This window comes from Poecile atricapillus, chromosome 3 (assembly GCF_030490865.1).
Source record: "Poecile atricapillus isolate bPoeAtr1 chromosome 3, bPoeAtr1.hap1, whole genome shotgun sequence".
In the NCBI taxonomy this organism is placed as follows: domain Eukaryota; kingdom Metazoa; phylum Chordata; class Aves; order Passeriformes; family Paridae; genus Poecile; species Poecile atricapillus.
In genome coordinates this window covers 33,105,160-33,124,886 of record NC_081251.1, presented here as the reverse complement: position 1 = coordinate 33,124,886, position 19,727 = coordinate 33,105,160, and the positions used below count along the sequence as shown (strand labels likewise).

At 37.7% G+C, this 19,727-nt stretch overlaps 1 protein-coding gene across 2 annotated transcripts; it reads left to right on the top strand.

The window, feature by feature from the left end:
* Positions 1 to 1,132: 1,132 nt before the first annotated feature.
* On the top strand, positions 1,133 to 18,841 carry LCA5 (lebercilin LCA5). Of its 2 annotated transcripts, none has more exons than XM_058836779.1 (9): positions 1,133 to 1,252; positions 1,743 to 1,864; positions 6,037 to 6,419; positions 8,866 to 9,395; positions 10,913 to 11,050; positions 12,389 to 12,485; positions 13,600 to 13,745; positions 15,588 to 15,726; positions 17,446 to 18,841. In XM_058836779.1, the coding sequence occupies exons 3-9, from the start codon at positions 6,221 to 6,223 to the stop codon at positions 18,243 to 18,245; spliced, it is 2,049 nt and encodes a 682-aa protein (XP_058692762.1). In that variant the 5' UTR covers positions 1,133 to 1,252; positions 1,743 to 1,864; positions 6,037 to 6,220; the 3' UTR covers positions 18,246 to 18,841. The 2 variants fall into 2 exon arrangements, with proteins under 2 accessions (XP_058692762.1, XP_058692761.1); XM_058836778.1 differs by lacking the exon at positions 1,133 to 1,252 and adding an exon at positions 1,364 to 1,546.
* The last annotated feature ends 886 nt before the right edge of the window (positions 18,842 to 19,727 follow it).

Below are 19,727 nucleotides of genomic sequence, written 5' to 3'. Positions count from 1 at the left end.
AGGCTCCCCAAAGGGAGCCTTGGTCCCACTGCCTGAACAGGTTGTAAGGGGACACGATGGGTCCCAGCACTGTGGCAGGCTGCTCTCCTACCCTTGTACTCCCTGGCAGCTCTCTGAACACAATCACACAAATAATTATGTTGGAAAAGACCTCTGAGTTCATCAAGTCCAACCTATGAGTGAACACCACCACATCAATTAGACCATGACACTAAGTCCCACATCCAGTCCTTTCTTAAATACCCAGGGACTCTACCACCTCCCTGGGCAGTCCATTCCGATGTCTAATATCCCTTTCTGTGACAAAAATCCCTCCGAATGTCCAACCTAAGCCTGCCCTGGAGCAGCTTGAAGGAAGCCATGTCCTCTTGTCCTACCATTAGCTGCCTGGAAAGAAAGGCTGACCCCCACCTGGCTACAACCTCCTTTCAGGGAGCTGTAGAAAGCCAAAAAGCCTCCCCTGAAACACCTCTTCTCCAGGCTAAACACCTTCAGCTCCCTCAGCTGCTCCTCACAGGACTCGTGCTCCAGACCCTTCTCCAGCTCTTCTTTGTCCTTCTCTGGACTCACTCCAGCCCCTCAGTGTCCTTCCTGCAGTGAGGGGCCCAGAGCTGGACACAGCACTCGAGGTGTGACCTCACCAGTGCTGAGTACAGGGGCACAACCACTGTCCTGGTCCTGCTGGCCACACCATTGCTGATACAGGCCAGGAAGCCGTTGGCCGCCTTGGCCACCTGGGCACATCCTGGCTCATGTCTGCCCAGCTGTCAACCAGCACCCGCGGTGCTTTTCCATGGGCCGCTTTCCTTCGATGTCACACACGCGCCCAACAGAACCAAGATGGTGAGGGAGGGCAGAGCAGGGTTTGGAGCCTGCCGCTGCCGGGGCACAGCCCCGCGGAGGCCGCCGCAGCTCCCCTCAGGCAGCAGCTCGGCGGAGCTGACCCGGGCCCGGCCCGCAGCGCCCCCTGCAGGCGCCGCCGGGACACCGAGGCGCGGAGAGGCTCAGCCCCTCCACAGACCCCGCTAGCGGCGCCTCAGCCAATCAGCAACCGGGGCTCAGACTCCCGCCAATGGAAAGAGCGGCTGTCGCCGAGCTGGCAGGGCGGACAACCAATGGCTGACGAAGGGAGCCCGCCCCCGGCCCGCCGCCCGTTGCCGGGCAGCCGCTGTCAATGGCCGCCGCGCGGCCCCTTTAAGCGTAACGCGGCAACCGCCGGCGCGTCCTCCGGGCGGGCCCAGGGCCCTGGCAGGTACCGCCGGGACGGGCTGGGGACGGCGGGGACATCGCGGGCACCGTGGGGTGGAGGGAGCGGCACGAGGGGGGGGGGGGGGGGGGGGGTGTGACAGGACCGTCGCGGAGCCGTGTTTTCCTGGGGGCTGTGGGGGCTGGGAACGGGCCCGGGCCTAGGCCCGGGGTTGGCCTCCGAGCGGTCTCGGGCCGCTGGTGTTCAGTTCCTTTCCTCCGAAGTCGTTTAGTGTATGTTGGTTTCCGTGATTGCGTTTAAAATGTGCCATCGCTAAGTGCTGCTTGAAAATAACATTCGGTATGTTGTTTAAGAAGGGCTCCGCTGAGTGAAGGAAAGCTGCCTGGCTGCGGGAGCCGGAGGGTTCCTCTCGGGGGTGGCCGAGCTGGGCTGGCTAAGTCCGCACGCACCGGGGGCGGGGGGGGAATATGAGCGACGGCTCGGGCCTCTGTGGTGCAGTCTGATTTAGAAACATAATCTCTTCTCCCGGTTGTAGGACTGGCCTGCATGTGTTTTGTTTGAAGTGCCATTTCCTCATTTCTGACCTGGGACTTACAGCAGCTTCTTCGTTTTGAGATCTGACGCAAGTAACGTTGTGGTTTACTGGGACAGAGTCAGGTGAATTTAACACTGGCTTTTAAAACTGTACAGCGTTTTAATTCACCAAAATACAGGGCAAGGCAACAGTCTTAAGCTGTGCCAGGGGAGATTTATGTTAGACATTAGAAGCAATTTCTTCACACAAGGCATGATTAAACAGGAGTGGGCTGCTCAGGGTGGTGGAGTCATCATCCCTGGAGGTGTTTAAGGAAAAGACTGGGCATGACTTTGTGCCCTGATTTACTTGGTGTGCTGATATCCAGTCCTAGGTTGGACTTGATGATTTCAGAGGTCTTTTCCAACCTAATTGATTCTGTGATTTTGTAAAAAGCTAGTACACCTAGAAAAACTATGTACAGTTAAGTCAGCAGCCTCAGTACCTAATAAAGTTATACTTAGTCCTCACTAACGCTCATCACTCAATATATTTTGATGTCATAAAAGTAAATTATTTTGCTCTGCTCTCTTCTGGAAAACCAGAAATATTTAGATATTAAAAAGATGGATGCAGGGAGAGGAGGGAGACAAATTTCTTCGGGAGTTAATCTTTGCTCTTAAGTTCAGCACTTCAGTAACTTGGATTGATGTTTTCGTACTTGTCTGAAGCTGGCTTTCTCGTACTGTGCCTGTCTCAAAATAGGTGGAAGAATGGAGCGGGCCGTTAGAGGTCAGTGTTTGTACGGGGGAAGTGCCATTCGGTGACCAGCGAAAGCACTGAGCTTCCCCTGGTCTGGGAAGCTTCCCTGGTCTGTTAATTCTGAAACGGACATAAAAAGTTTTATGAGTCTTGCACTGCAGAACTAAGCTCTGGGTGCACTGCATGAGAAGAGTTGTTAAGTAATTTTCCTTTCTGTCTATTGCATAATACCTGTAATCTCGCAGTTCAATTTCTATTTGTGTGATTTACTTAGGAGTAATAGGGAATCTCCTGTCAGCCTTGCAGTTGTTTTGTGTTCTGTGTTTTGTCTGTCATGTCCTTTGCCATAACCTGGTGCTTGATTGTTTTTTACATTGATGAACATGTTTTTGATACAAAATATTTAATAATAGCAACAGATAGAAGTAGCAGAAGTGAAAGAGTATGAACTCCTGGAAACAAAAACTCTAAAGTTCGTGCAAGTCCCAGATTTCCTTCAGCCACTCTGTATTGCTGTGATCTCAATTCATTAGACTTCGAAAGGCATGCCTTGAGCTTTGGAGGGGAGAGGATTGGGATTTTGGTGGTGGAGCTTTGTAGACCCACTGCTAATCCACGGTGTTTTACTCCTCACAACTTATTAAACGTACAGGGGAAAATACATATCTGTGTGGATCTTATTCGTATGAGTTAAATTTAATTTATAATCAACTCAAACTAGTTTGTAACAATTGGAAAGTCAGGGAACCAAAACATTTTTTAATTAAACAGTCCTTAGGCTCACTGAAGTAAAACTCAAATATCCTAGTTATTCTTTTGTTCTCAAGATAAACTGTGCATTCTTGTGTTAATGAAATTGTATTATAAACTGCTGGAAAAATTAATTTGGTAAGATCTGACAGATTAAGGTTTTTTTTGGTTTTGTATGGAAAATATGATAATATTACCAGTTTATAAAACTGAAAACCATTTGATGATCCAAAAGATGTTTTTGGGGATTCCTCAAGAGAGCTTTCTTTGTCTTACCTTTTGAATGAATTTGTTTTCATTCTATTGCTTTTCAAGTACTTCTGGAATACATTGAAAATTCCTTTTCATTTATGTTGCTGTATGTCAAAATGATACTTAGCAAAATATTCTCAGGAGTGGGGAATATCCACTACAGGAGCGGTGGATAATTCTAATCCTCCAGTTCTTACAATTTGTTTGTTTTAAATACACTGAGTTATTAAAAGCATTCTTCAAGAAGATTATTGCCTCTTCAGTCAACTCTTGTGAGGCTATAAAATAACTGATCAGCTTTTGGTACGTGAAAGTGAGTGCTCTTGTTTTATATATATAATTAGGCATGAACTGTAGGCATTTATGCTTTCCCTAAATCTAAGAATATGAGGTCTGTGCCTCCAGAGTACTATTTTTATATCTCATATTATGTTAGTACTTTAATATGAATATACTAGCTTCTATTTTTTTGTATTCCCTGAAATTCTGTCCTGTGGAGACAGATCTGATGCAGTCTTGCCTGTGCATCCTCTAGAGAACAGATTGTCCCCAAAACGCTTCCTGTTCAGACTTGTTTTGCTCTTCAAGGAGCAAAATAACATCAATTCTACACAGGTGTTTGTGGGGCCAGGAGTTAGGAAAGGAAGTGTTTGGGAGTAGGGAAGCACCCTGATATGTTCTAATATTCTTACATGATCTTAATTACAGTTATGATTAGGTAGATCCTTTCAAAATAATTTTAGTAACTCCATTATCTTGTAAGGAAAAAGAACAATAGTTCCTGATTATTTGAATGTTCACAATAATGATACCTTCCAGCATGTGTTTAGCAATCTCTAGGGCAGGTGATTTCAAGCATAACTTATTTAACTTTCTAGGACTTGCAGTGAAATTTTAGTATTCCTCAGAATCTATTGATGAAAGTTTTCAGCATCTAACTTTTTTGGATCACTTTGAAAATATTTAGGTGTTTAAAAATATTATTTTGGCAAGTTACTTCCTAAGTAATGAAAAATACTCTTTTCCAGGTAATTCAATATTAATTTCTGAGCATCTTCCCAGTTTAGAAACCTGATGGGATATTTATTCCTCTAATGCCTTTTGTATAGATTATGAGGCCAAATGGATTCCAGTCACTGGAGACAGTTATACTAACAGTGAACTGAGCCAGAAAGCTTGAATTTGTGATGAAAACTGTCTTGGCAGCTGACATTTCTGTTCTGCTTGGCTCTGGAATAATGCATGTATAGGCAGTGAAGGCTGAGAAGCAGGCCAAGTTTATTTTATTGGGAAATAATATTGTGAAGAATTTATAGCTCATTTGTAGGGATGTTGAATGTCCTGCAGTGTAGAGCACTTTTGACTGAAAGCAGTTCAATTTTTTGGTGTGTAATTTGCTTTGCCATTTAGAAATCAGCTAGGAGGTTATGTCATTCAACAGGTGGAACTGATGGGCTCTGATGCAGATCCTATTTATTTACCCACTAGAGGCTTGATATCTCAAAGTTGGGTTGAAAAGAAAGAGATGGTGAAATTAAACTTGAAAGCTGCCAAGAGTGGTGAGAGAGACAGAAGACAAGGGGAGTTGAGCGTAGTCAGTAAAACACTTCCTAAACTGTCAAGAGAATTCTTTTGACTGAGAAGGTGAAGAAAATTTTGAATATATTTGCTCCATTACATTCTCAGGAAGTGTCTCCAAATATGAAACGGGATGATTTCACCTTGAGATGATGGGATTTTTCAGTTTTCATCAGGCTACAGGAGTGGCCCTTCTTATTTTATACTTGCTCCAGGTGTAATGTTTATCATGTACTGGTGGTATAGTGTCTCTTGTCAGATATAAAAAGGTATAAATATAGATATAGATATATAAATACACATGACACAAACGTGTATGCTCTGGCCAATCCTTGAAGGTATGAAGCACCGTATATTGTAGGGTATGGGAGTACTTTTCAGGGTAAGGACTGGTATCGATATGATTAGGGGTTAGGGACTAGATGTCTTTGAGACAAATGCGACAATTGATTTTCAAGCCCATTATTTAACATCCTTGGAATGTCAAAAAATTAGAAAAGGAAGATTTGGTCAAATTCTACAAATATCTCAATTTTAGTCACACAAATAAGTTTTTAATTAATTTGGTTAAAAAGTTTTAAAACATGTCTAAATTGGTTTCCTTAATATCAACAAACTTTCACTTGTGTTCTGTTTTGTTTTCCAAATTCTTCTTTTCCCTTGTCTAACTTGGGAGTAGTTTCTTATTCTAGATTTAGCTGTGTTAATATTCTGATTTCTCTTTTGAGATTGAAATACCTCAGACTATTGAATGTAATACGAGTAGCATTCCTAGAGTGATGCCTGTCACATTTAATATAAATAATAAATATAAATATAGTTACGAATATAAACAATAGATAACACAGTGTGTGGCATAGGTTATAGGAAACATGAATAATTTTACAGCTTTTTTACCTTTCTTCCTTAAACAACATTATTTCTTAACAAAACCATTCTCACTGTTTTTTTCTCTCTTTCTAAATTGTTACAGACAAATGTGTTCTGAATGATAACTACTGCTTGCTGAACTGAACTGCAGAGATCTTGTGCTTGGAGATGAAGATGATAAACCAGAGGAAATAATCCAACTGCTGCCATTGTGACAACTAAAAGATCTTTTGTGCCAAAGTGAGCAGTCTTTGAGAAAAAAACTGGAAAGCCATTAAATCTGAAAAATGGGAGAAAGAGTAAGGAGCTCAGATTCTGAACAGGAGAGGAAATCAGATGAGGATAAAAATAGTGACTCCTATTATTCAGATGAAGGTAACGCATCTCGTTCATCCAGCCAGTCACCAGCCCTAAGCACTCCATCTACAAGCCAAGAAAAAAGACATCACAAAACACAGACTTCAAACAGCCTGTTGCACTACCGAGGTAGGTAGGTAGCAGAAATTGCTGCTTTGTAACTGCTCCAAAGAGTTAATTATATTTGAAAACTCAAAAAAGAGAAACTAGCATTATGAGTATCTACAAATACAGTTCATGTGAATTATGCTACTGATGGCAGGTAGACAGTAGCTGCTCTATTGAAAACTGAAATTAACCTACTCCTGCATAAGGAGGAATTTTGGTGATTTTCAGAATTTTCCATAATTTTCTTAACAAGTGAATATGGCTTTTATATTAGCCTTCTGTTGAATCATGCTGACCCTTTCTTTTTGTCATTGACAAAAAGCTCAAGGCAAAAAACCCAAGGCAAGTCCTATGCAGTCTGTAAAAAAACAACTGTTAAAATTTCCCTGACCAAATAACCTACAGATACTTGTCTTGTGGAAGCCTAGTTGACTAAGCTTTACAGGATAATTCTGTGACTTTAAATGACCACTAATGTGGCCAAAAAAAACCAACAAAAAACCACAAAACCCGAAAAGAAAACATTTTCAGATGGAGATTCAAAGTTTGTCCTGCTTCTTCTCTGAAGGTAAAATATTTCCAATTTGAGATGACCCAACTCCACTTTGTGCTCCCTCAAAGACATAGGCTGCTTTTTTAATAGAGTTTGTAGGGAGGTGAACATCCCTGAAAAGAAGAGTAGAATGGTTATGCAGGCCTGGGCTGAAGTAGGGCTGTGAAGGCTTTCTGCCACACTTTGACAGCTTGTTCTGAATAATTGTATACATTTTTTTCTGAAGTCATAGCATGTCCTACCTTTCTTGGGCAGATATTTTTGTTCATTGATAAATGCTTGATACCGTGTGAATCATTTAGTCTGTGTTGTAATCTAGGCTGTGCCAGAAGGTCTGACGTTAAGTGTTTAATTTGCTCAGGGATGTATCTCTTCAGATCCTTGATAGTGTGGGTATCTTGGTGCAACTGGTGTTCTGCTGAGCTTCTCTGTGTTCAGAAGTGGCATTTCCTCCATGGCAGTCATGGGCTATCTGTCTGGGAACCAAATACTGCACTTCCACCATGCTGTTTAATTTGGAGGGGGCAAATATGTGACTGGTTCTTTGTTTACATAGTGAGAATTGAATATAAGTATTACATGAAGGTATTGTGAATGTCATATTACATTGTATTGAAATACAGAATTCCCCAATGTAACTATATAATCTAAAGTACAATACAGGTAGTGGAATTTCTCCTAAAATAAGGAGAAATTCTTACAGGGCTGCAAGTCTAGGGTTAATGGGAACTCCCTTAGTTGGTGATAGGAGTGGCATCATTCCTGCAGTGCATGTATTAGATAATCTTTTCACACTTGAATGTGACATAAATGTTCTTTGTAAAGGAAGAAAACACACCTCCTTTTGTTTGCCCAACCTGTGGAAAAAATGAGCACCAAACAGAAAATAAATGAGTATTTTTGCAAAATGTCTAGAGGAAATTATAAGAAGGTATTTTTGAGCTGTTGTTTTTGCTGATAAGTATTCTCAGTAGAACAGATACATGGTGAGTGGCAAAGGGGAGGAGGAATTTGCTGTCACACACACTGTCCGTGTGCATGTAACTGGACTATTGCTGTATCCCAGTTTTTGAGCCAGAATTACAAACTGCTGCTCAGTGTACTTCCTTCGAACACTGGTGTACCTTAAGGAATTATGCACTCAGTTGTTTTAAGAGATATTTTTAGTGGATTATGTGATTCATTTTTTGAGCTTGGCATGAGAGGCACATAAGATAGAAACAAAATGTTCAGCTTTTATGTGTGGGGATGACAATAATAATAATAGTAACAAAAAGGGATGCAAGCGATACATACAAGTAATCAAATGAGAATACAGTGTGGAAAATAACTTGTGATACAAGAATAAATTATTCAGGGAGAACTGAATTTTCATGGGATTTATAATTTTGCTTTGGAGGCTTTTTGCATTGAGCCTTTGAAATCTGCTGTTTTGTCTGTAAGCATGGCAGCTGGATTTGAAAATACTACTGCATTTGTCTGGGAGAATTACATCTTGCATAATACATAACTAGCTAATGCTCAGCTAATTGTTGTCATTTTAAAAGCATGTGATAATTTTGTATGCATTTAGAGTATAGTATTTCTAAACCATTTTAATAAACAATATCAAATATTAACAAAATACGACTCTTATTTCTGATACGATTTGCAGATGATTACTTTACAAGGGTCCTATATTAATGGCTGCAGATATTACCTCCTACAGTAGATCACAGCCATAAATCTCCATTTTTCAGCTATCAAAAGGAGCATAACTCTATCATATATATGCCTTTTATTGTCTGGTTTGAAAGCTGCCATCTCTGCTAGATATTGTATGATTGTTTCAGGCAGAGCTTGGTTCCAAGGATGTCTGAATAGACAAACTTCATTGTCTAATAGTAAACACGCTTTTTATTTTTCCTCTCTCAGCCACAAAGAAATTGGATTCCAAATATGCACCAAGCAAAAGAGGAACACGGTGGGGTTTCCGTTCTCAGAGCCTCACTAGGGATTCTCCTGCAAAAGATATAGATCTTGTTACAAAAAGAGTTCTTTCTGCTAGGCTGCTGAAAATCAATGAGCTCCGAAATGAACTGACTGAACTCCACATCAAACTGGATGAGCTGCAGAAGGAAAACAGGGCACTGAAGAGGCTTCAGCACAGACAGGAGAAAGCATTGAATAAGTTTGAAGATACAGAAAACGAAATCTCTCAGCTCCTTGCTCGGCACAACAATGAGATTAGAATATTAAGGGAGCGCCTACGAAAATCTCAGGAGAGAGAACGTGCGACTGAGAGACGGCTGAAAGATACGGAAGATGAACTGTACAGGAGTAAATCTGTCTTGCAGAAACTGAAAAAGCTGTCTGCAGATAAGCACCTTGCTGAAAGAGATGACCTGGCAAAGAAACTAGCCTTAGCAGAGAGCAAGCTAGAGGACAGGGAAAAAAGAATTAAGGTGGGATGACTTTCTTTTCGTAAGAAATTCTGGCACAGATATTTCTTTCCACAATGAATTGTAATTTTACACAGCTGTGGAGCAAATAGAACCAGTATTTTTTTGTTTTACCCCTAAGTAGAATCACGTAAATTATTTCTGAGGTGATTATATGGCTACAGATAAGGTAGTTGTGCATTCAAATTTTTGTTTATAAATTAAGTGTATTTTGTCAGAATATATCCTGTGGATTTGTAGTTTTAAATGTTTTTATTCCTAGCAATAACATTTCAGAAGTGCATGCACTTCTGCATAAAGTAATACAACTTTATGCAATCTAAATCCTCCTTTTGGAAGGTAACAGTTTGTAAAGTCTTCTGGGTATTTAGGGAATTTTGCCTTAAAATTCTAAAAAAAAATAAAATGCATATAATAATTTTGTTTCAATTTTTGAAGATCATTCATACAGTGTTTGGTTGTTCACTATTCTGCACATCTAAGAGTTCAGCTGGACAAAATTACATCATGTTTTTTAAATACTGAGATAATTTTTACACTTTTTTATGGGTATCCATTATAAGAAATATGTCCAATATATTTTAATTTCATCCAGCAAAAATGTTTATGTTTTTCTAAACGTGTCTAAACTGTAAATATGTCTATAAACTCATCTTAAAAATTGTGTTAACACTATTAAATCTGTTGGTAGTTGTAGTGTTTTGATAGCAGATATATTTTATATATAGTATATAAATTTTATACTATTCTTAGCTTAAATTATGTCATTGAGATGGCATTAAGGTTTGGTGTCTATATTAGTAATTAAACCTAAATTACATTACAGAGATAATGGATCTGGAAATCCAAGGATTAAGCTGGAAACTAAGCTTTCATAAAATAAATCCCAAAGTACCAAGATATAAATGTCTGAGTTAGTCAAACCACCTCATCCTGTAGTGTCACCATCTGTCATCTGTACTTTTATGATTAGGTACTTCAGCATTTGTAATACTGGATCATGTTAAAATGAATCATGCTTTTAAAAGTAAGGGATTTTCTTTTAGTTTTTTTCCTGCTTTCATCAACACAGCTTCACTTAAAACAGCTATTACAAGATGAGGGCATATAAATGAAATTGTAATCACTAGCTAGTTTCTAGTAGTAAGGTTAAAAATTCCTTCTTGTTTTTTTCCTTCTAATGCTGCACTTTCAGGGAAGTATTCTCTCTTACCCATCAGTAGGAGATTTGTCTTAGAGATCTGGAGGTCCACTGTGGCAAGAGCCTTGAGAAAGTAGTGTGAGTTTTTATCATGTCCTCAAATCACCTCTCAATACTCAAAAGGAGGAGCTGCATCATCTGCAGGTGCTTTGCCCCTTCAAAGTTAGGATTAAAGGTTTAAATGTATTCAGTGTTACAGCAATGGTTGAGCCCATATCTAACTAAACTCAAGACACTGGTTTACTATAATTTTGTTCAAGTAATTTGACTATAAAAATTACTTCAGTTATTAAAAAATATTATTTTGTTTTAATTGAAGGATCTGGAAAGAAATCTTGAATTAAGTGGTAGCAGTTTTCAACGAGAGTTACATTCAAAGAAAAAAAAGTTGTGTGAAGCTCAAGAAGAAAACAGAGTTCTCCAAGAAGAGCTTAATCAGCTAAATCAGAAGCTGAAGGTAAAATGTGAAAGGAATAGAGGTTACTAACCATGTTCTGGGATTTTATCTTTGGAAATATCTGTAATCAGGCTTGAATAGTTTACCAGTGGCTGCACTCTCTGATGTGTACTTAATTATATACCACATGTGAGTTCTTTTCCTGCATTAAATTGAAATGTTCTGTGCTCTGACCCTACAGTGTTTATAACAGGAATGTCTCTGGGTTAATCATTATTTTTAGCACTAGTTAGTTAACAAAAGCAAGATCAGATACTTAGCCAAGCATTGAGAATAAACCACAGAATCTATGGAAAAATAGGTTATGAAGGCTTGAATTTAAAGTTAAATCTGCATGTGTAAATAGTGCTTTGTTACCAATATATTTGCATTATAGTAGGTTTGCATGAGATTAATGTAATATATTTGTGATATCCATTTAGCAACATGTGTTGCTAAATTTGTGCAAGTGTTTATTTGGAGCCCACACCAGCATCATTGTTGTCCAAATTCTCAATAAAAGTACTTAAATTTAAATTTAAATTTTTAAATACAATTAAAATATTGTTATGCTTTACTTAGTTTCTCCTTAGGAAAAAAAAATAATAAGTAAGACTCAAGCTAAAGTACTTAGTTTCTGGGAGAATTTTCCTGAAACTCCAAGTCTCAATATTTTGGAGATGCACCAGTTCACTGCATTCCCAGCTATCCAGCAAGTAGCAGTAGGGTTAGCAACTCTAAAATTTTTAGAGTAAGAGTTTTAATCCTGATTTGTTAATGGAGGGTTTATGGTTTGAAAACCTTTTCATTATCAGATGAATTCTGATAACTCACTGTTTATTTCTGTATTTATTCAGTAAATGTGCTAAAAATATGCCTCTATGATGCAACGGGCCTCTGCTAACTGATACTGACATGCCCTGTGACAAGTATCACTGCTTGCTTTGAAATGTTTAACTCTTCACCGCACTTAAAATTCAGCTGTGCAATCTATACACGTGGTGTAAGTTTTGTTCATGTTTATGGAAACACTGGCATTTTATTTTCACTGCAGAGATGGGTTTTTTCCTCCATGCTATGTTGCTAAGGAGTTTTTTGAGGGTAGAAAGTTGTCTGCCTTCTTACAGCATAAACAGAGTTAGGAATGTGATTGTTATAACAGTGGATGAAACAATTGTTTATTCTGTTTCTATTTACCATGTCTATTTTATATATATGGATATAGATATATACTATATGTGTGTGTATATATATATACATATAGATATAGACATCTACTGTATCTATACCATATACCACTACAGCTTTGGTAGTGACTGGTAAATTAAATACTAGTAACTCAAACTCTTTCATTCACAGGAAAAAGAAAGAGAACTTGAAGCAAAAAATATATATGCTAATCGTATGTTGAAGCCATCACCTAGAAAAGACACGGATATGGTACAAAGAAAAAGAGGTAACTTGTATAAAGCAGTAAAAGCAGAAAAATTATTAGCATCACTTTGAAATGTCTCAGCTGGGTTATACCTTTCATGCCACTCAGTGCTCAACCCTGATGCTGCTTGTTCGAGCATCAGTTACCTTTTTCCACTTCTTTCAACACAGCACTGGTTACAAAGCATTGGTTTTTTGACTGTTCTGTAACTGCAGCAGAGCCAAAACACAGAACTTTACCAAAGAGCAGTTTTAACTCCTTTCATACCAGAAGTTCCTTGGTAAAGAGGAGGGGAACGCTGGTAGTAAAATCTTCAATAGATGATAGATAATATTTATTTGAGAATAAATTAGAGAGGCTCTAAAAATATGTGTCTTCACTGCTAAGAATATTTTGGTGATCTGTTTTATTTGTTTTTTACTCATTCAAATGTATTGTCTGTCAGATGAGCTGCACTCATTTTTCTCTCAGAGTATATGTGTCCCAGAACTTAATCTTCTAAAAGTATCAGTACAGTAATTTCTTCTGGTATGACAAGACAGTCTCAAACCTTATCCTATCCACATAAATATGTGTGTCTGTGTGTGTTCTTAGACTATTTTCACTGTATCAGTAAAATCTACTTGTCAGAAGAAGCCGAAATTTATGGGACTGCTTTAAATATTTAATGCCAGTATTTCAAACAGTTTGTCTGCTGCTCGTTTTATTATAGATGCTCTACCATTATTCCATTTCAGGTTCAGATTTTTTTAAATATCATTCCATAGAGATAAGTATGTATGTTTCAAAGATTCAAGTAAGTGAATTTTTATTTTATGAGTTTGATTCTGTGACAAGCAGTGAGCAAGATATTTTGTGGGGCTTTTTAATTAATATTCAGTGCACTGTAATGACCCTGTAAGTAGTATTTAGGTGGATTTAAATTATTTTTTCAGTAGAATTTTCCATGCATATTTTTTTATGATTAGGTTTTACAAATGCTGAAAACAACTGTGTGAAACTCGCCAATACTTTCCACTTCCACTGACTTCAATACAGTCTTTTGTTTGCTGCAAATCGTGAACAATGAGAGACAGGTATATAGTGGGATATTTTCAAGTGAAAACACTATTAAATTAGTTTGTATTTTCTACAGCCAGCAACCAAAATATTAAAAAGGGACTGCAGCTCACAAAAGGTGTACAAACCAGTGGATGCTTCTCACCAGCAGAACTTCTTCCAGAATCAGAATTTGTCTGTGGTGATACAGCAAACAAGAAAGAAGGAATTCTTCCTAAAATAGTGAGTTCCATAAAAATTTGAGACCAAATCCAGATAATTTACCTATCAGATTGTAGAATGCAGAGCTTATGTTTTAGAAAATGTGTAAATATATGTGTGTAAATATATAGAAAATACAATTTCAAAAACATTCTGTTCTTTAAGACAAGATCTACCTTTCTAGAAATATACTCCATTTTTTGGAGAGTTTATCATATTCTCTGTCTTACTGAGAGCCATTAGCTCAATTTACTTTTTTTGCCGCCACTGTTACTTCTCTGAAGTTTTTAAGACTTCATTTTCAGTTCCACCCTTTTTCTTTGTTTCTAATGTTTATTTAAGCAATCTGTTAAACAGTGATGTCTGCCTTCTCTCTGTTTTCTCTTTGGTCTTAATTATGGTTTCTTTTACTTTCCAGAATTATTTCACAATGCATAAATCTAACACTTCCTCTTATTGTCACAGTGCTGGTATTTCTTCAGGTTTTCCAGCTTTGTCAATATGCTTGGGCTTTTTGTTTTCCCGTTTCCCTTTTTAGTACAAAATAGTACCAGTTAGAAGTATTGCTAACACTTTTGTGACTCCAGGCTAAAATCAGAGATTTGTAAGGTATTACAAATCAGAGTGACACAGATTCTGGTACAATTTGTACAAATTCTGATTACATGAGTCTAGGACCTTTCTTCTGAAATAATACTCTGAGAATAGTCTTGGCTGGCTTCCTGTTAACACTGAAGCTTTTTCATGGCAGTTTCATTTGTATATTCTCTCTTCCCAAACCCTTTCTGCAGCTGTGGATGTAGTTTAATGTATTCTTCCAGTATATACTTGGGTGTGTGACTTACAGAATCACACAGTTGGTACAAGTGCAGCTCATGGAATTCAGCTCTGTGTTCTCTATATTGCTATTGCTTTAAATAATGTAAATTAGATTTGGGTAGTCTATGCTTTCATCACTTTTTAAAGTCAAGCATTTTAAATACCTAGCCACCATCTTATGTAGTTTGTAATTTTTTTTAATATAGCAAAGATAACCTTGTACCTGAAGGAAAAATACTTGAAGGATTTTTGGCTAACGGTCATCTTTTTTTTGTTCATTAAGTAGCAGTTATTTCTCTTAGAAGAGTATTTTTAATCTAGAAGTTTATTTTGTTCTAAAATAAGCACAACCTACAAAGATAACGCCCATGTATTGGATAATGATGCCTTTCTCTTCACTTCATTGCCACTACTTTTCTGTTAGTGATTTTTACTGCTGGTGTTAGTATCTTTTCTGCAGGTTCTTGCCTTTTACATATGTATGTATAGTCACTAGCTAAAATTGTCATCTGAGATTAAACCTTTCTCTTTGATTGTTTGTTACTGAATACTCCATAAATTTAAGTACCAAAATGAAATTGTCTGAATCCACAAGCCACTTGCTTGAGAAGCAAGGTCAGATTGTGCAAGTAGAGGGCAACTAATTGCTTGCTTGTTAAGAGAATATGATGGTGAAATGTGGCCTTCTATTAAACTCCTTGGAGAAGACAACTTCTGGTTTCTAAAGAGAATCACCCTGAGAATGATAATTTTGCTTTATGGCATTGGAGCTGCAACTTCCCTGAAATGTGCAATACAGAATACAAGTTGATTGTCTGTTCATTTTGTTTCAGGTGTATTAAAGTATACTAGAGGTGATAATATTTTGGGGGCAAATCCCTGGGTTGTCAAAACAGGTTTGGTTTAAGGTGACCTACTCATTTTATGTTTAGCAGTAAGAATGTGATTTCAGAATGACATAGAAGTTCTTACGATTTTGCTAGGTTGTTTGTTATATTGACTGTTTTTCCCCATCAGTGTCAATTTTCTATTAATTTATTTCAGGAAAAAGAAACTCAAGACAAAGAATGGAAAGAACAAACAGAACTCCTAAGACAAGACCAAGAAAGAGAGAAGGAAGAGAAACTGAAACATTTTCAGGAAATACAGTCCTTAGAGGAAAGGGTTCCAAAACTTCCTGACGGTAAGGAAATGGACAGCTGAAGGCTAAAAAATGCACCATAGAATACTAATCAAGTGAGGCTGCTGGTTTCTGGTGAGAAGAGCAAAATGATTTTGCAGAGATCACTACAGTGGAAAATTATTTTCAGTTTTATTATGCAAAGAAGAATCAGAAATACATACAGGATATAGAATAATCTGTGCCCTGTACTCAGCTGTGATTAAGTATGCAGCAGCGAAAAATACTGTCCACAAAAAAGTATTGCAGTCTGAGAGATTGTGCTTTACAAAACAAGAATGACATTGAAGGTAAATGCTGATGTTATCTCTGACTTGATAGATGTTATTGAGGTAAGAAGTAGATTTTTACTATTGTAGAACAAATCTGTTTTCCTTAATATAGCCTTTTTTCAGTACTTTCTACTACCTTATATAATATGAAATTTTAGTTTCTCTTTCCAGATCTGGTTATCTGAATCATTTGGTGTGGCTATTTGAGAAATGTCAGTTTCTGTCATTATGTATTAATACTGCTTTTTTATTAATTTGGTTTTTGTAACATCTTAATGAATTAAATGCACAAGTCAATCTCAGGTATTTTAGATGGACTGCACTCTGTCATGTTAAAGAACTCTTTCAATGATTGCAATTAATGAACAGTAGTACTTCTCTATATGACAAGAATTCTAAAAATCTATAGCTGCTCTCAGAGGTAAAATCTGTGAAAAATCTTCTGTCACAACCTACATAAGGCTAGAATCTGATCTTATGTCTCTGAATAAGATGATTTAACCACCTTACCCATCATGCGGTATAAGCTGGTATTTCCCCCACCTTACAGACAGAAACATTTCTCTTTACTGATCTTGCATAATAATCTGCTATTGAAAAAACATCTATGTTAAATATATAAACTGAACTATTGCAGTTGTTTCTGAAAGCCTGCATCAAAGGACAGTAGATAACATGGAACTTTGTGACAGCCTAAGTCATAAATTTGAGTAAAGTGTTCAGAGGAGAATGCCACTGTGTGGAGGGGCCAAATAGTCATATTCAACTTTTGGCCAAGTACACATCTGTTATCTTGGGGAAAAAATATTTTGAAGAGGGAAATATTTGAGAAACTTCTTCCTTCTACACATAAACATTTCCAGGTTCTGTGCTAAGTTGCTGGTTTGTACCTTTGGTGTCCCTTCATAGCTCTGCACAGTCACTCTGAGTCCACACATTGATGCACAGAACACTCACGTAAAGGTCTTTTCTGTATGCAGTTGATGCAGAGCATTTTAAATCATTCACTGCTTGAAACAGGTGATGACTCCTATGACTCTGAGCCTTGATAGCTTCACAGAAATAGCTCAGTTTATGAAAAAATCAGAACACACACATATAAATAAAGTGCTGTTCAAGTCAGAACTGTTAAAATCAGTAATGTTGTATTCTTTTTCATTCAAACTCAGGAAATGGGAAGGCAATTGGCAGAAATGCTTTGAAAATTCTACAACATGGGTAATGTCCTAATGCCTTTGGAAGATGACAATAAACTTTTATATCTTACCAGAGAACCAGGAGCGGATTTAGTTGCGATTTTTGAGGAATTTATTTTTGCAGCAGGAAAATGGCATTGTGCATAGAAGAGCATGTTAAAAACTCAATGGCTTTTGCTTGCATTATTTTCAAAATCTTAAAAGGGAATTTTAAAATGAAAACATTTTAAATATTGTTCAAACATTTTTTGCAGAGTGGCAAAGGAAAGAATATGACAAAATTAAAAAAGAAAGCAACTTTTTATTGAATAAAGAAGAGAAAGTAAAGATGGAGACAGAAATCCACAAACCCGAAATAGAAAGAGAAAGCACTGAAACATTGGAAGAGCGGCGAAAAAGAGAGTTCCTGCTTGCTAAAATGCAAGAAATTGATAGAGAAATACAAAATACAACAAACACAAAACTGACTTCCCAAGCACCACTCATAAATACAGCAAGAAAACCTGATTCCCTGGAGAAAAAAGAGAAAACTACTCCATTTTTGGAGATTCCTGGGAAGGTTACTAATGGATTTCCCTTAAAGGAGAGCCAGGATGATGCCACAAGAGCACAAGGGCAGAAGCAACGAAACGTAAGGACTGTAGATTTAAGGAGTGAGTTAGCATTTGGTAGTTATGTACCTTCCTTTGGGAAGGGATCAGGGAGACCAAGTTGGCTCACTCAAAAAAGTGACAAATTAGAAGAAAATGTTAAGGAAAGCGCAGATTTCGATAGTAAGAAAGAAAAGAAGTCCAGTTTAATGGAACAACTCTTTGGAAGCAGTGCCAGTACCATTGTTCTTTCTAAAAATAACAATACATCACCTTTGGACATAGATTGGGACTCTAGTAATAAGACTTTTGTTGATAAAAACAGTAAATTCAAAGAAGACAGTGGGCTTTTTGGTGAAGGAAGAAGCCTAAACAGACACCGTCTGCAGTACACTACAAACAAGCCAGGAGTTAATACCCTTGGTTCTTTAGAAGATGAAATTGAAGAAGTAGTCTTACAGTGATCGTGTTTTATATGTTTCATATGTAAATACTGAAAAACTATTTTCATGTAATATTTATTAGATATAGATTTGAAATATTTCAGATTTATTGTAAAGCCTTATGAAGGAATAATTTACATAAATGGATATGTGTATAGAGGAGAGATGCAGAGGAGAGATGCTTGGGGTTTTTTTATCTGTAGGCTGCTCACAGTACACTGCTTTTTATTTGCAGTATTTCTTTTAGGCCTCAGATACTTTCTTTCTCAGGCATTTGGAGAACCTCTTAACTGTGCCAGGAGAAGGTATGTATAATATTAGTCATGAAATGAGTAGAAGAGACATTCCTAGCACTAATTCTCTTAGAAAGAGAATAGTTTACTCTGCTCTCATGTTATCTCAGAAGAATATCAACAGAAGCACAATTAACTCAGGAACAGCTGCTCTCTCCTTTTGCATAGGCTTTTTGTGGACCTTACTACCAAATGTGTCTAACTCTTCTCATATATTCAGATTATATTTGTTATACATTGCCATCTTTTGTAATTTCTGAATTTTCTATGTAAAATTCCAATCATTACTACGTAATTTTTTAACAAAATGGTTTTATTAAATGAGTTGAGTAAATTTTTTGTGTGTAGATCATCTTTAACATAAAGTTCTGACTTTTTATATCATATTATTGATAGTGGGGGGGAATTGGTTGCAACTTTGCTCTTGATGTTATTTACTGGTTGGTGCTGTGTACACAAATTAAAAAGATAGGCAATGAACAATTTAGCAGAAGCATTCCAGGAAATAAGATGAAGGTCTTTCCTTAAGCTGAAGGTCATTCCTTACTAGAGCAAGAGATTTTGAAACATTTCTCTGGTATCTCCCTCTGAGCCTGATTCAAAACATGCTAAAATACAGAGAATTCTTACAATTTAAAGATGCATTTAGTCAAGATTTTTCTGAACACAGTGGCTCTTCTGAAGAGAAAGGCTTTCTCTTCTTCTGAAGAGAAAGAATGGTGTCTTCATCATGCAGTAACTCTGCTGCTCCCATTCAGAAAGAAAATTAGTCACAGGTCCAGATCCAGGGTGTGGGACAGTTCTCACCAGGTGCTCAGTGGTGAAGAGCAGCTCATGTTCACCTGCTTGCTCTACAATCCCAATTACATTCATTGCAGTACTCACTTCTGTAATACAGAACTTATCTGGCCTCGTTTTGCCTGCAGATGGTCAGAATATCAGAAGAATTTTAACCAACAGCAGCGAATTTAACTGTTACTTTCCTGCAATGACTTTTTGGGGTGAATACTGTGGTGTAAGAGGTAGAAGAGGGTTGTGGGTAAACACTGTGGGTGTTTCTGGCTGGGTAGTTACTTCTCTTGTCCTACCTGTGGGTGGTGCTGCCCTTCAGGAAGCAGGTGTTTTGCTCGTGCAGATGACATTGAGGTGGATTGTTTATTTTTATTTCCTGTGGATGACGATTCTAAGGCATAAAACAAGAATGTATCTG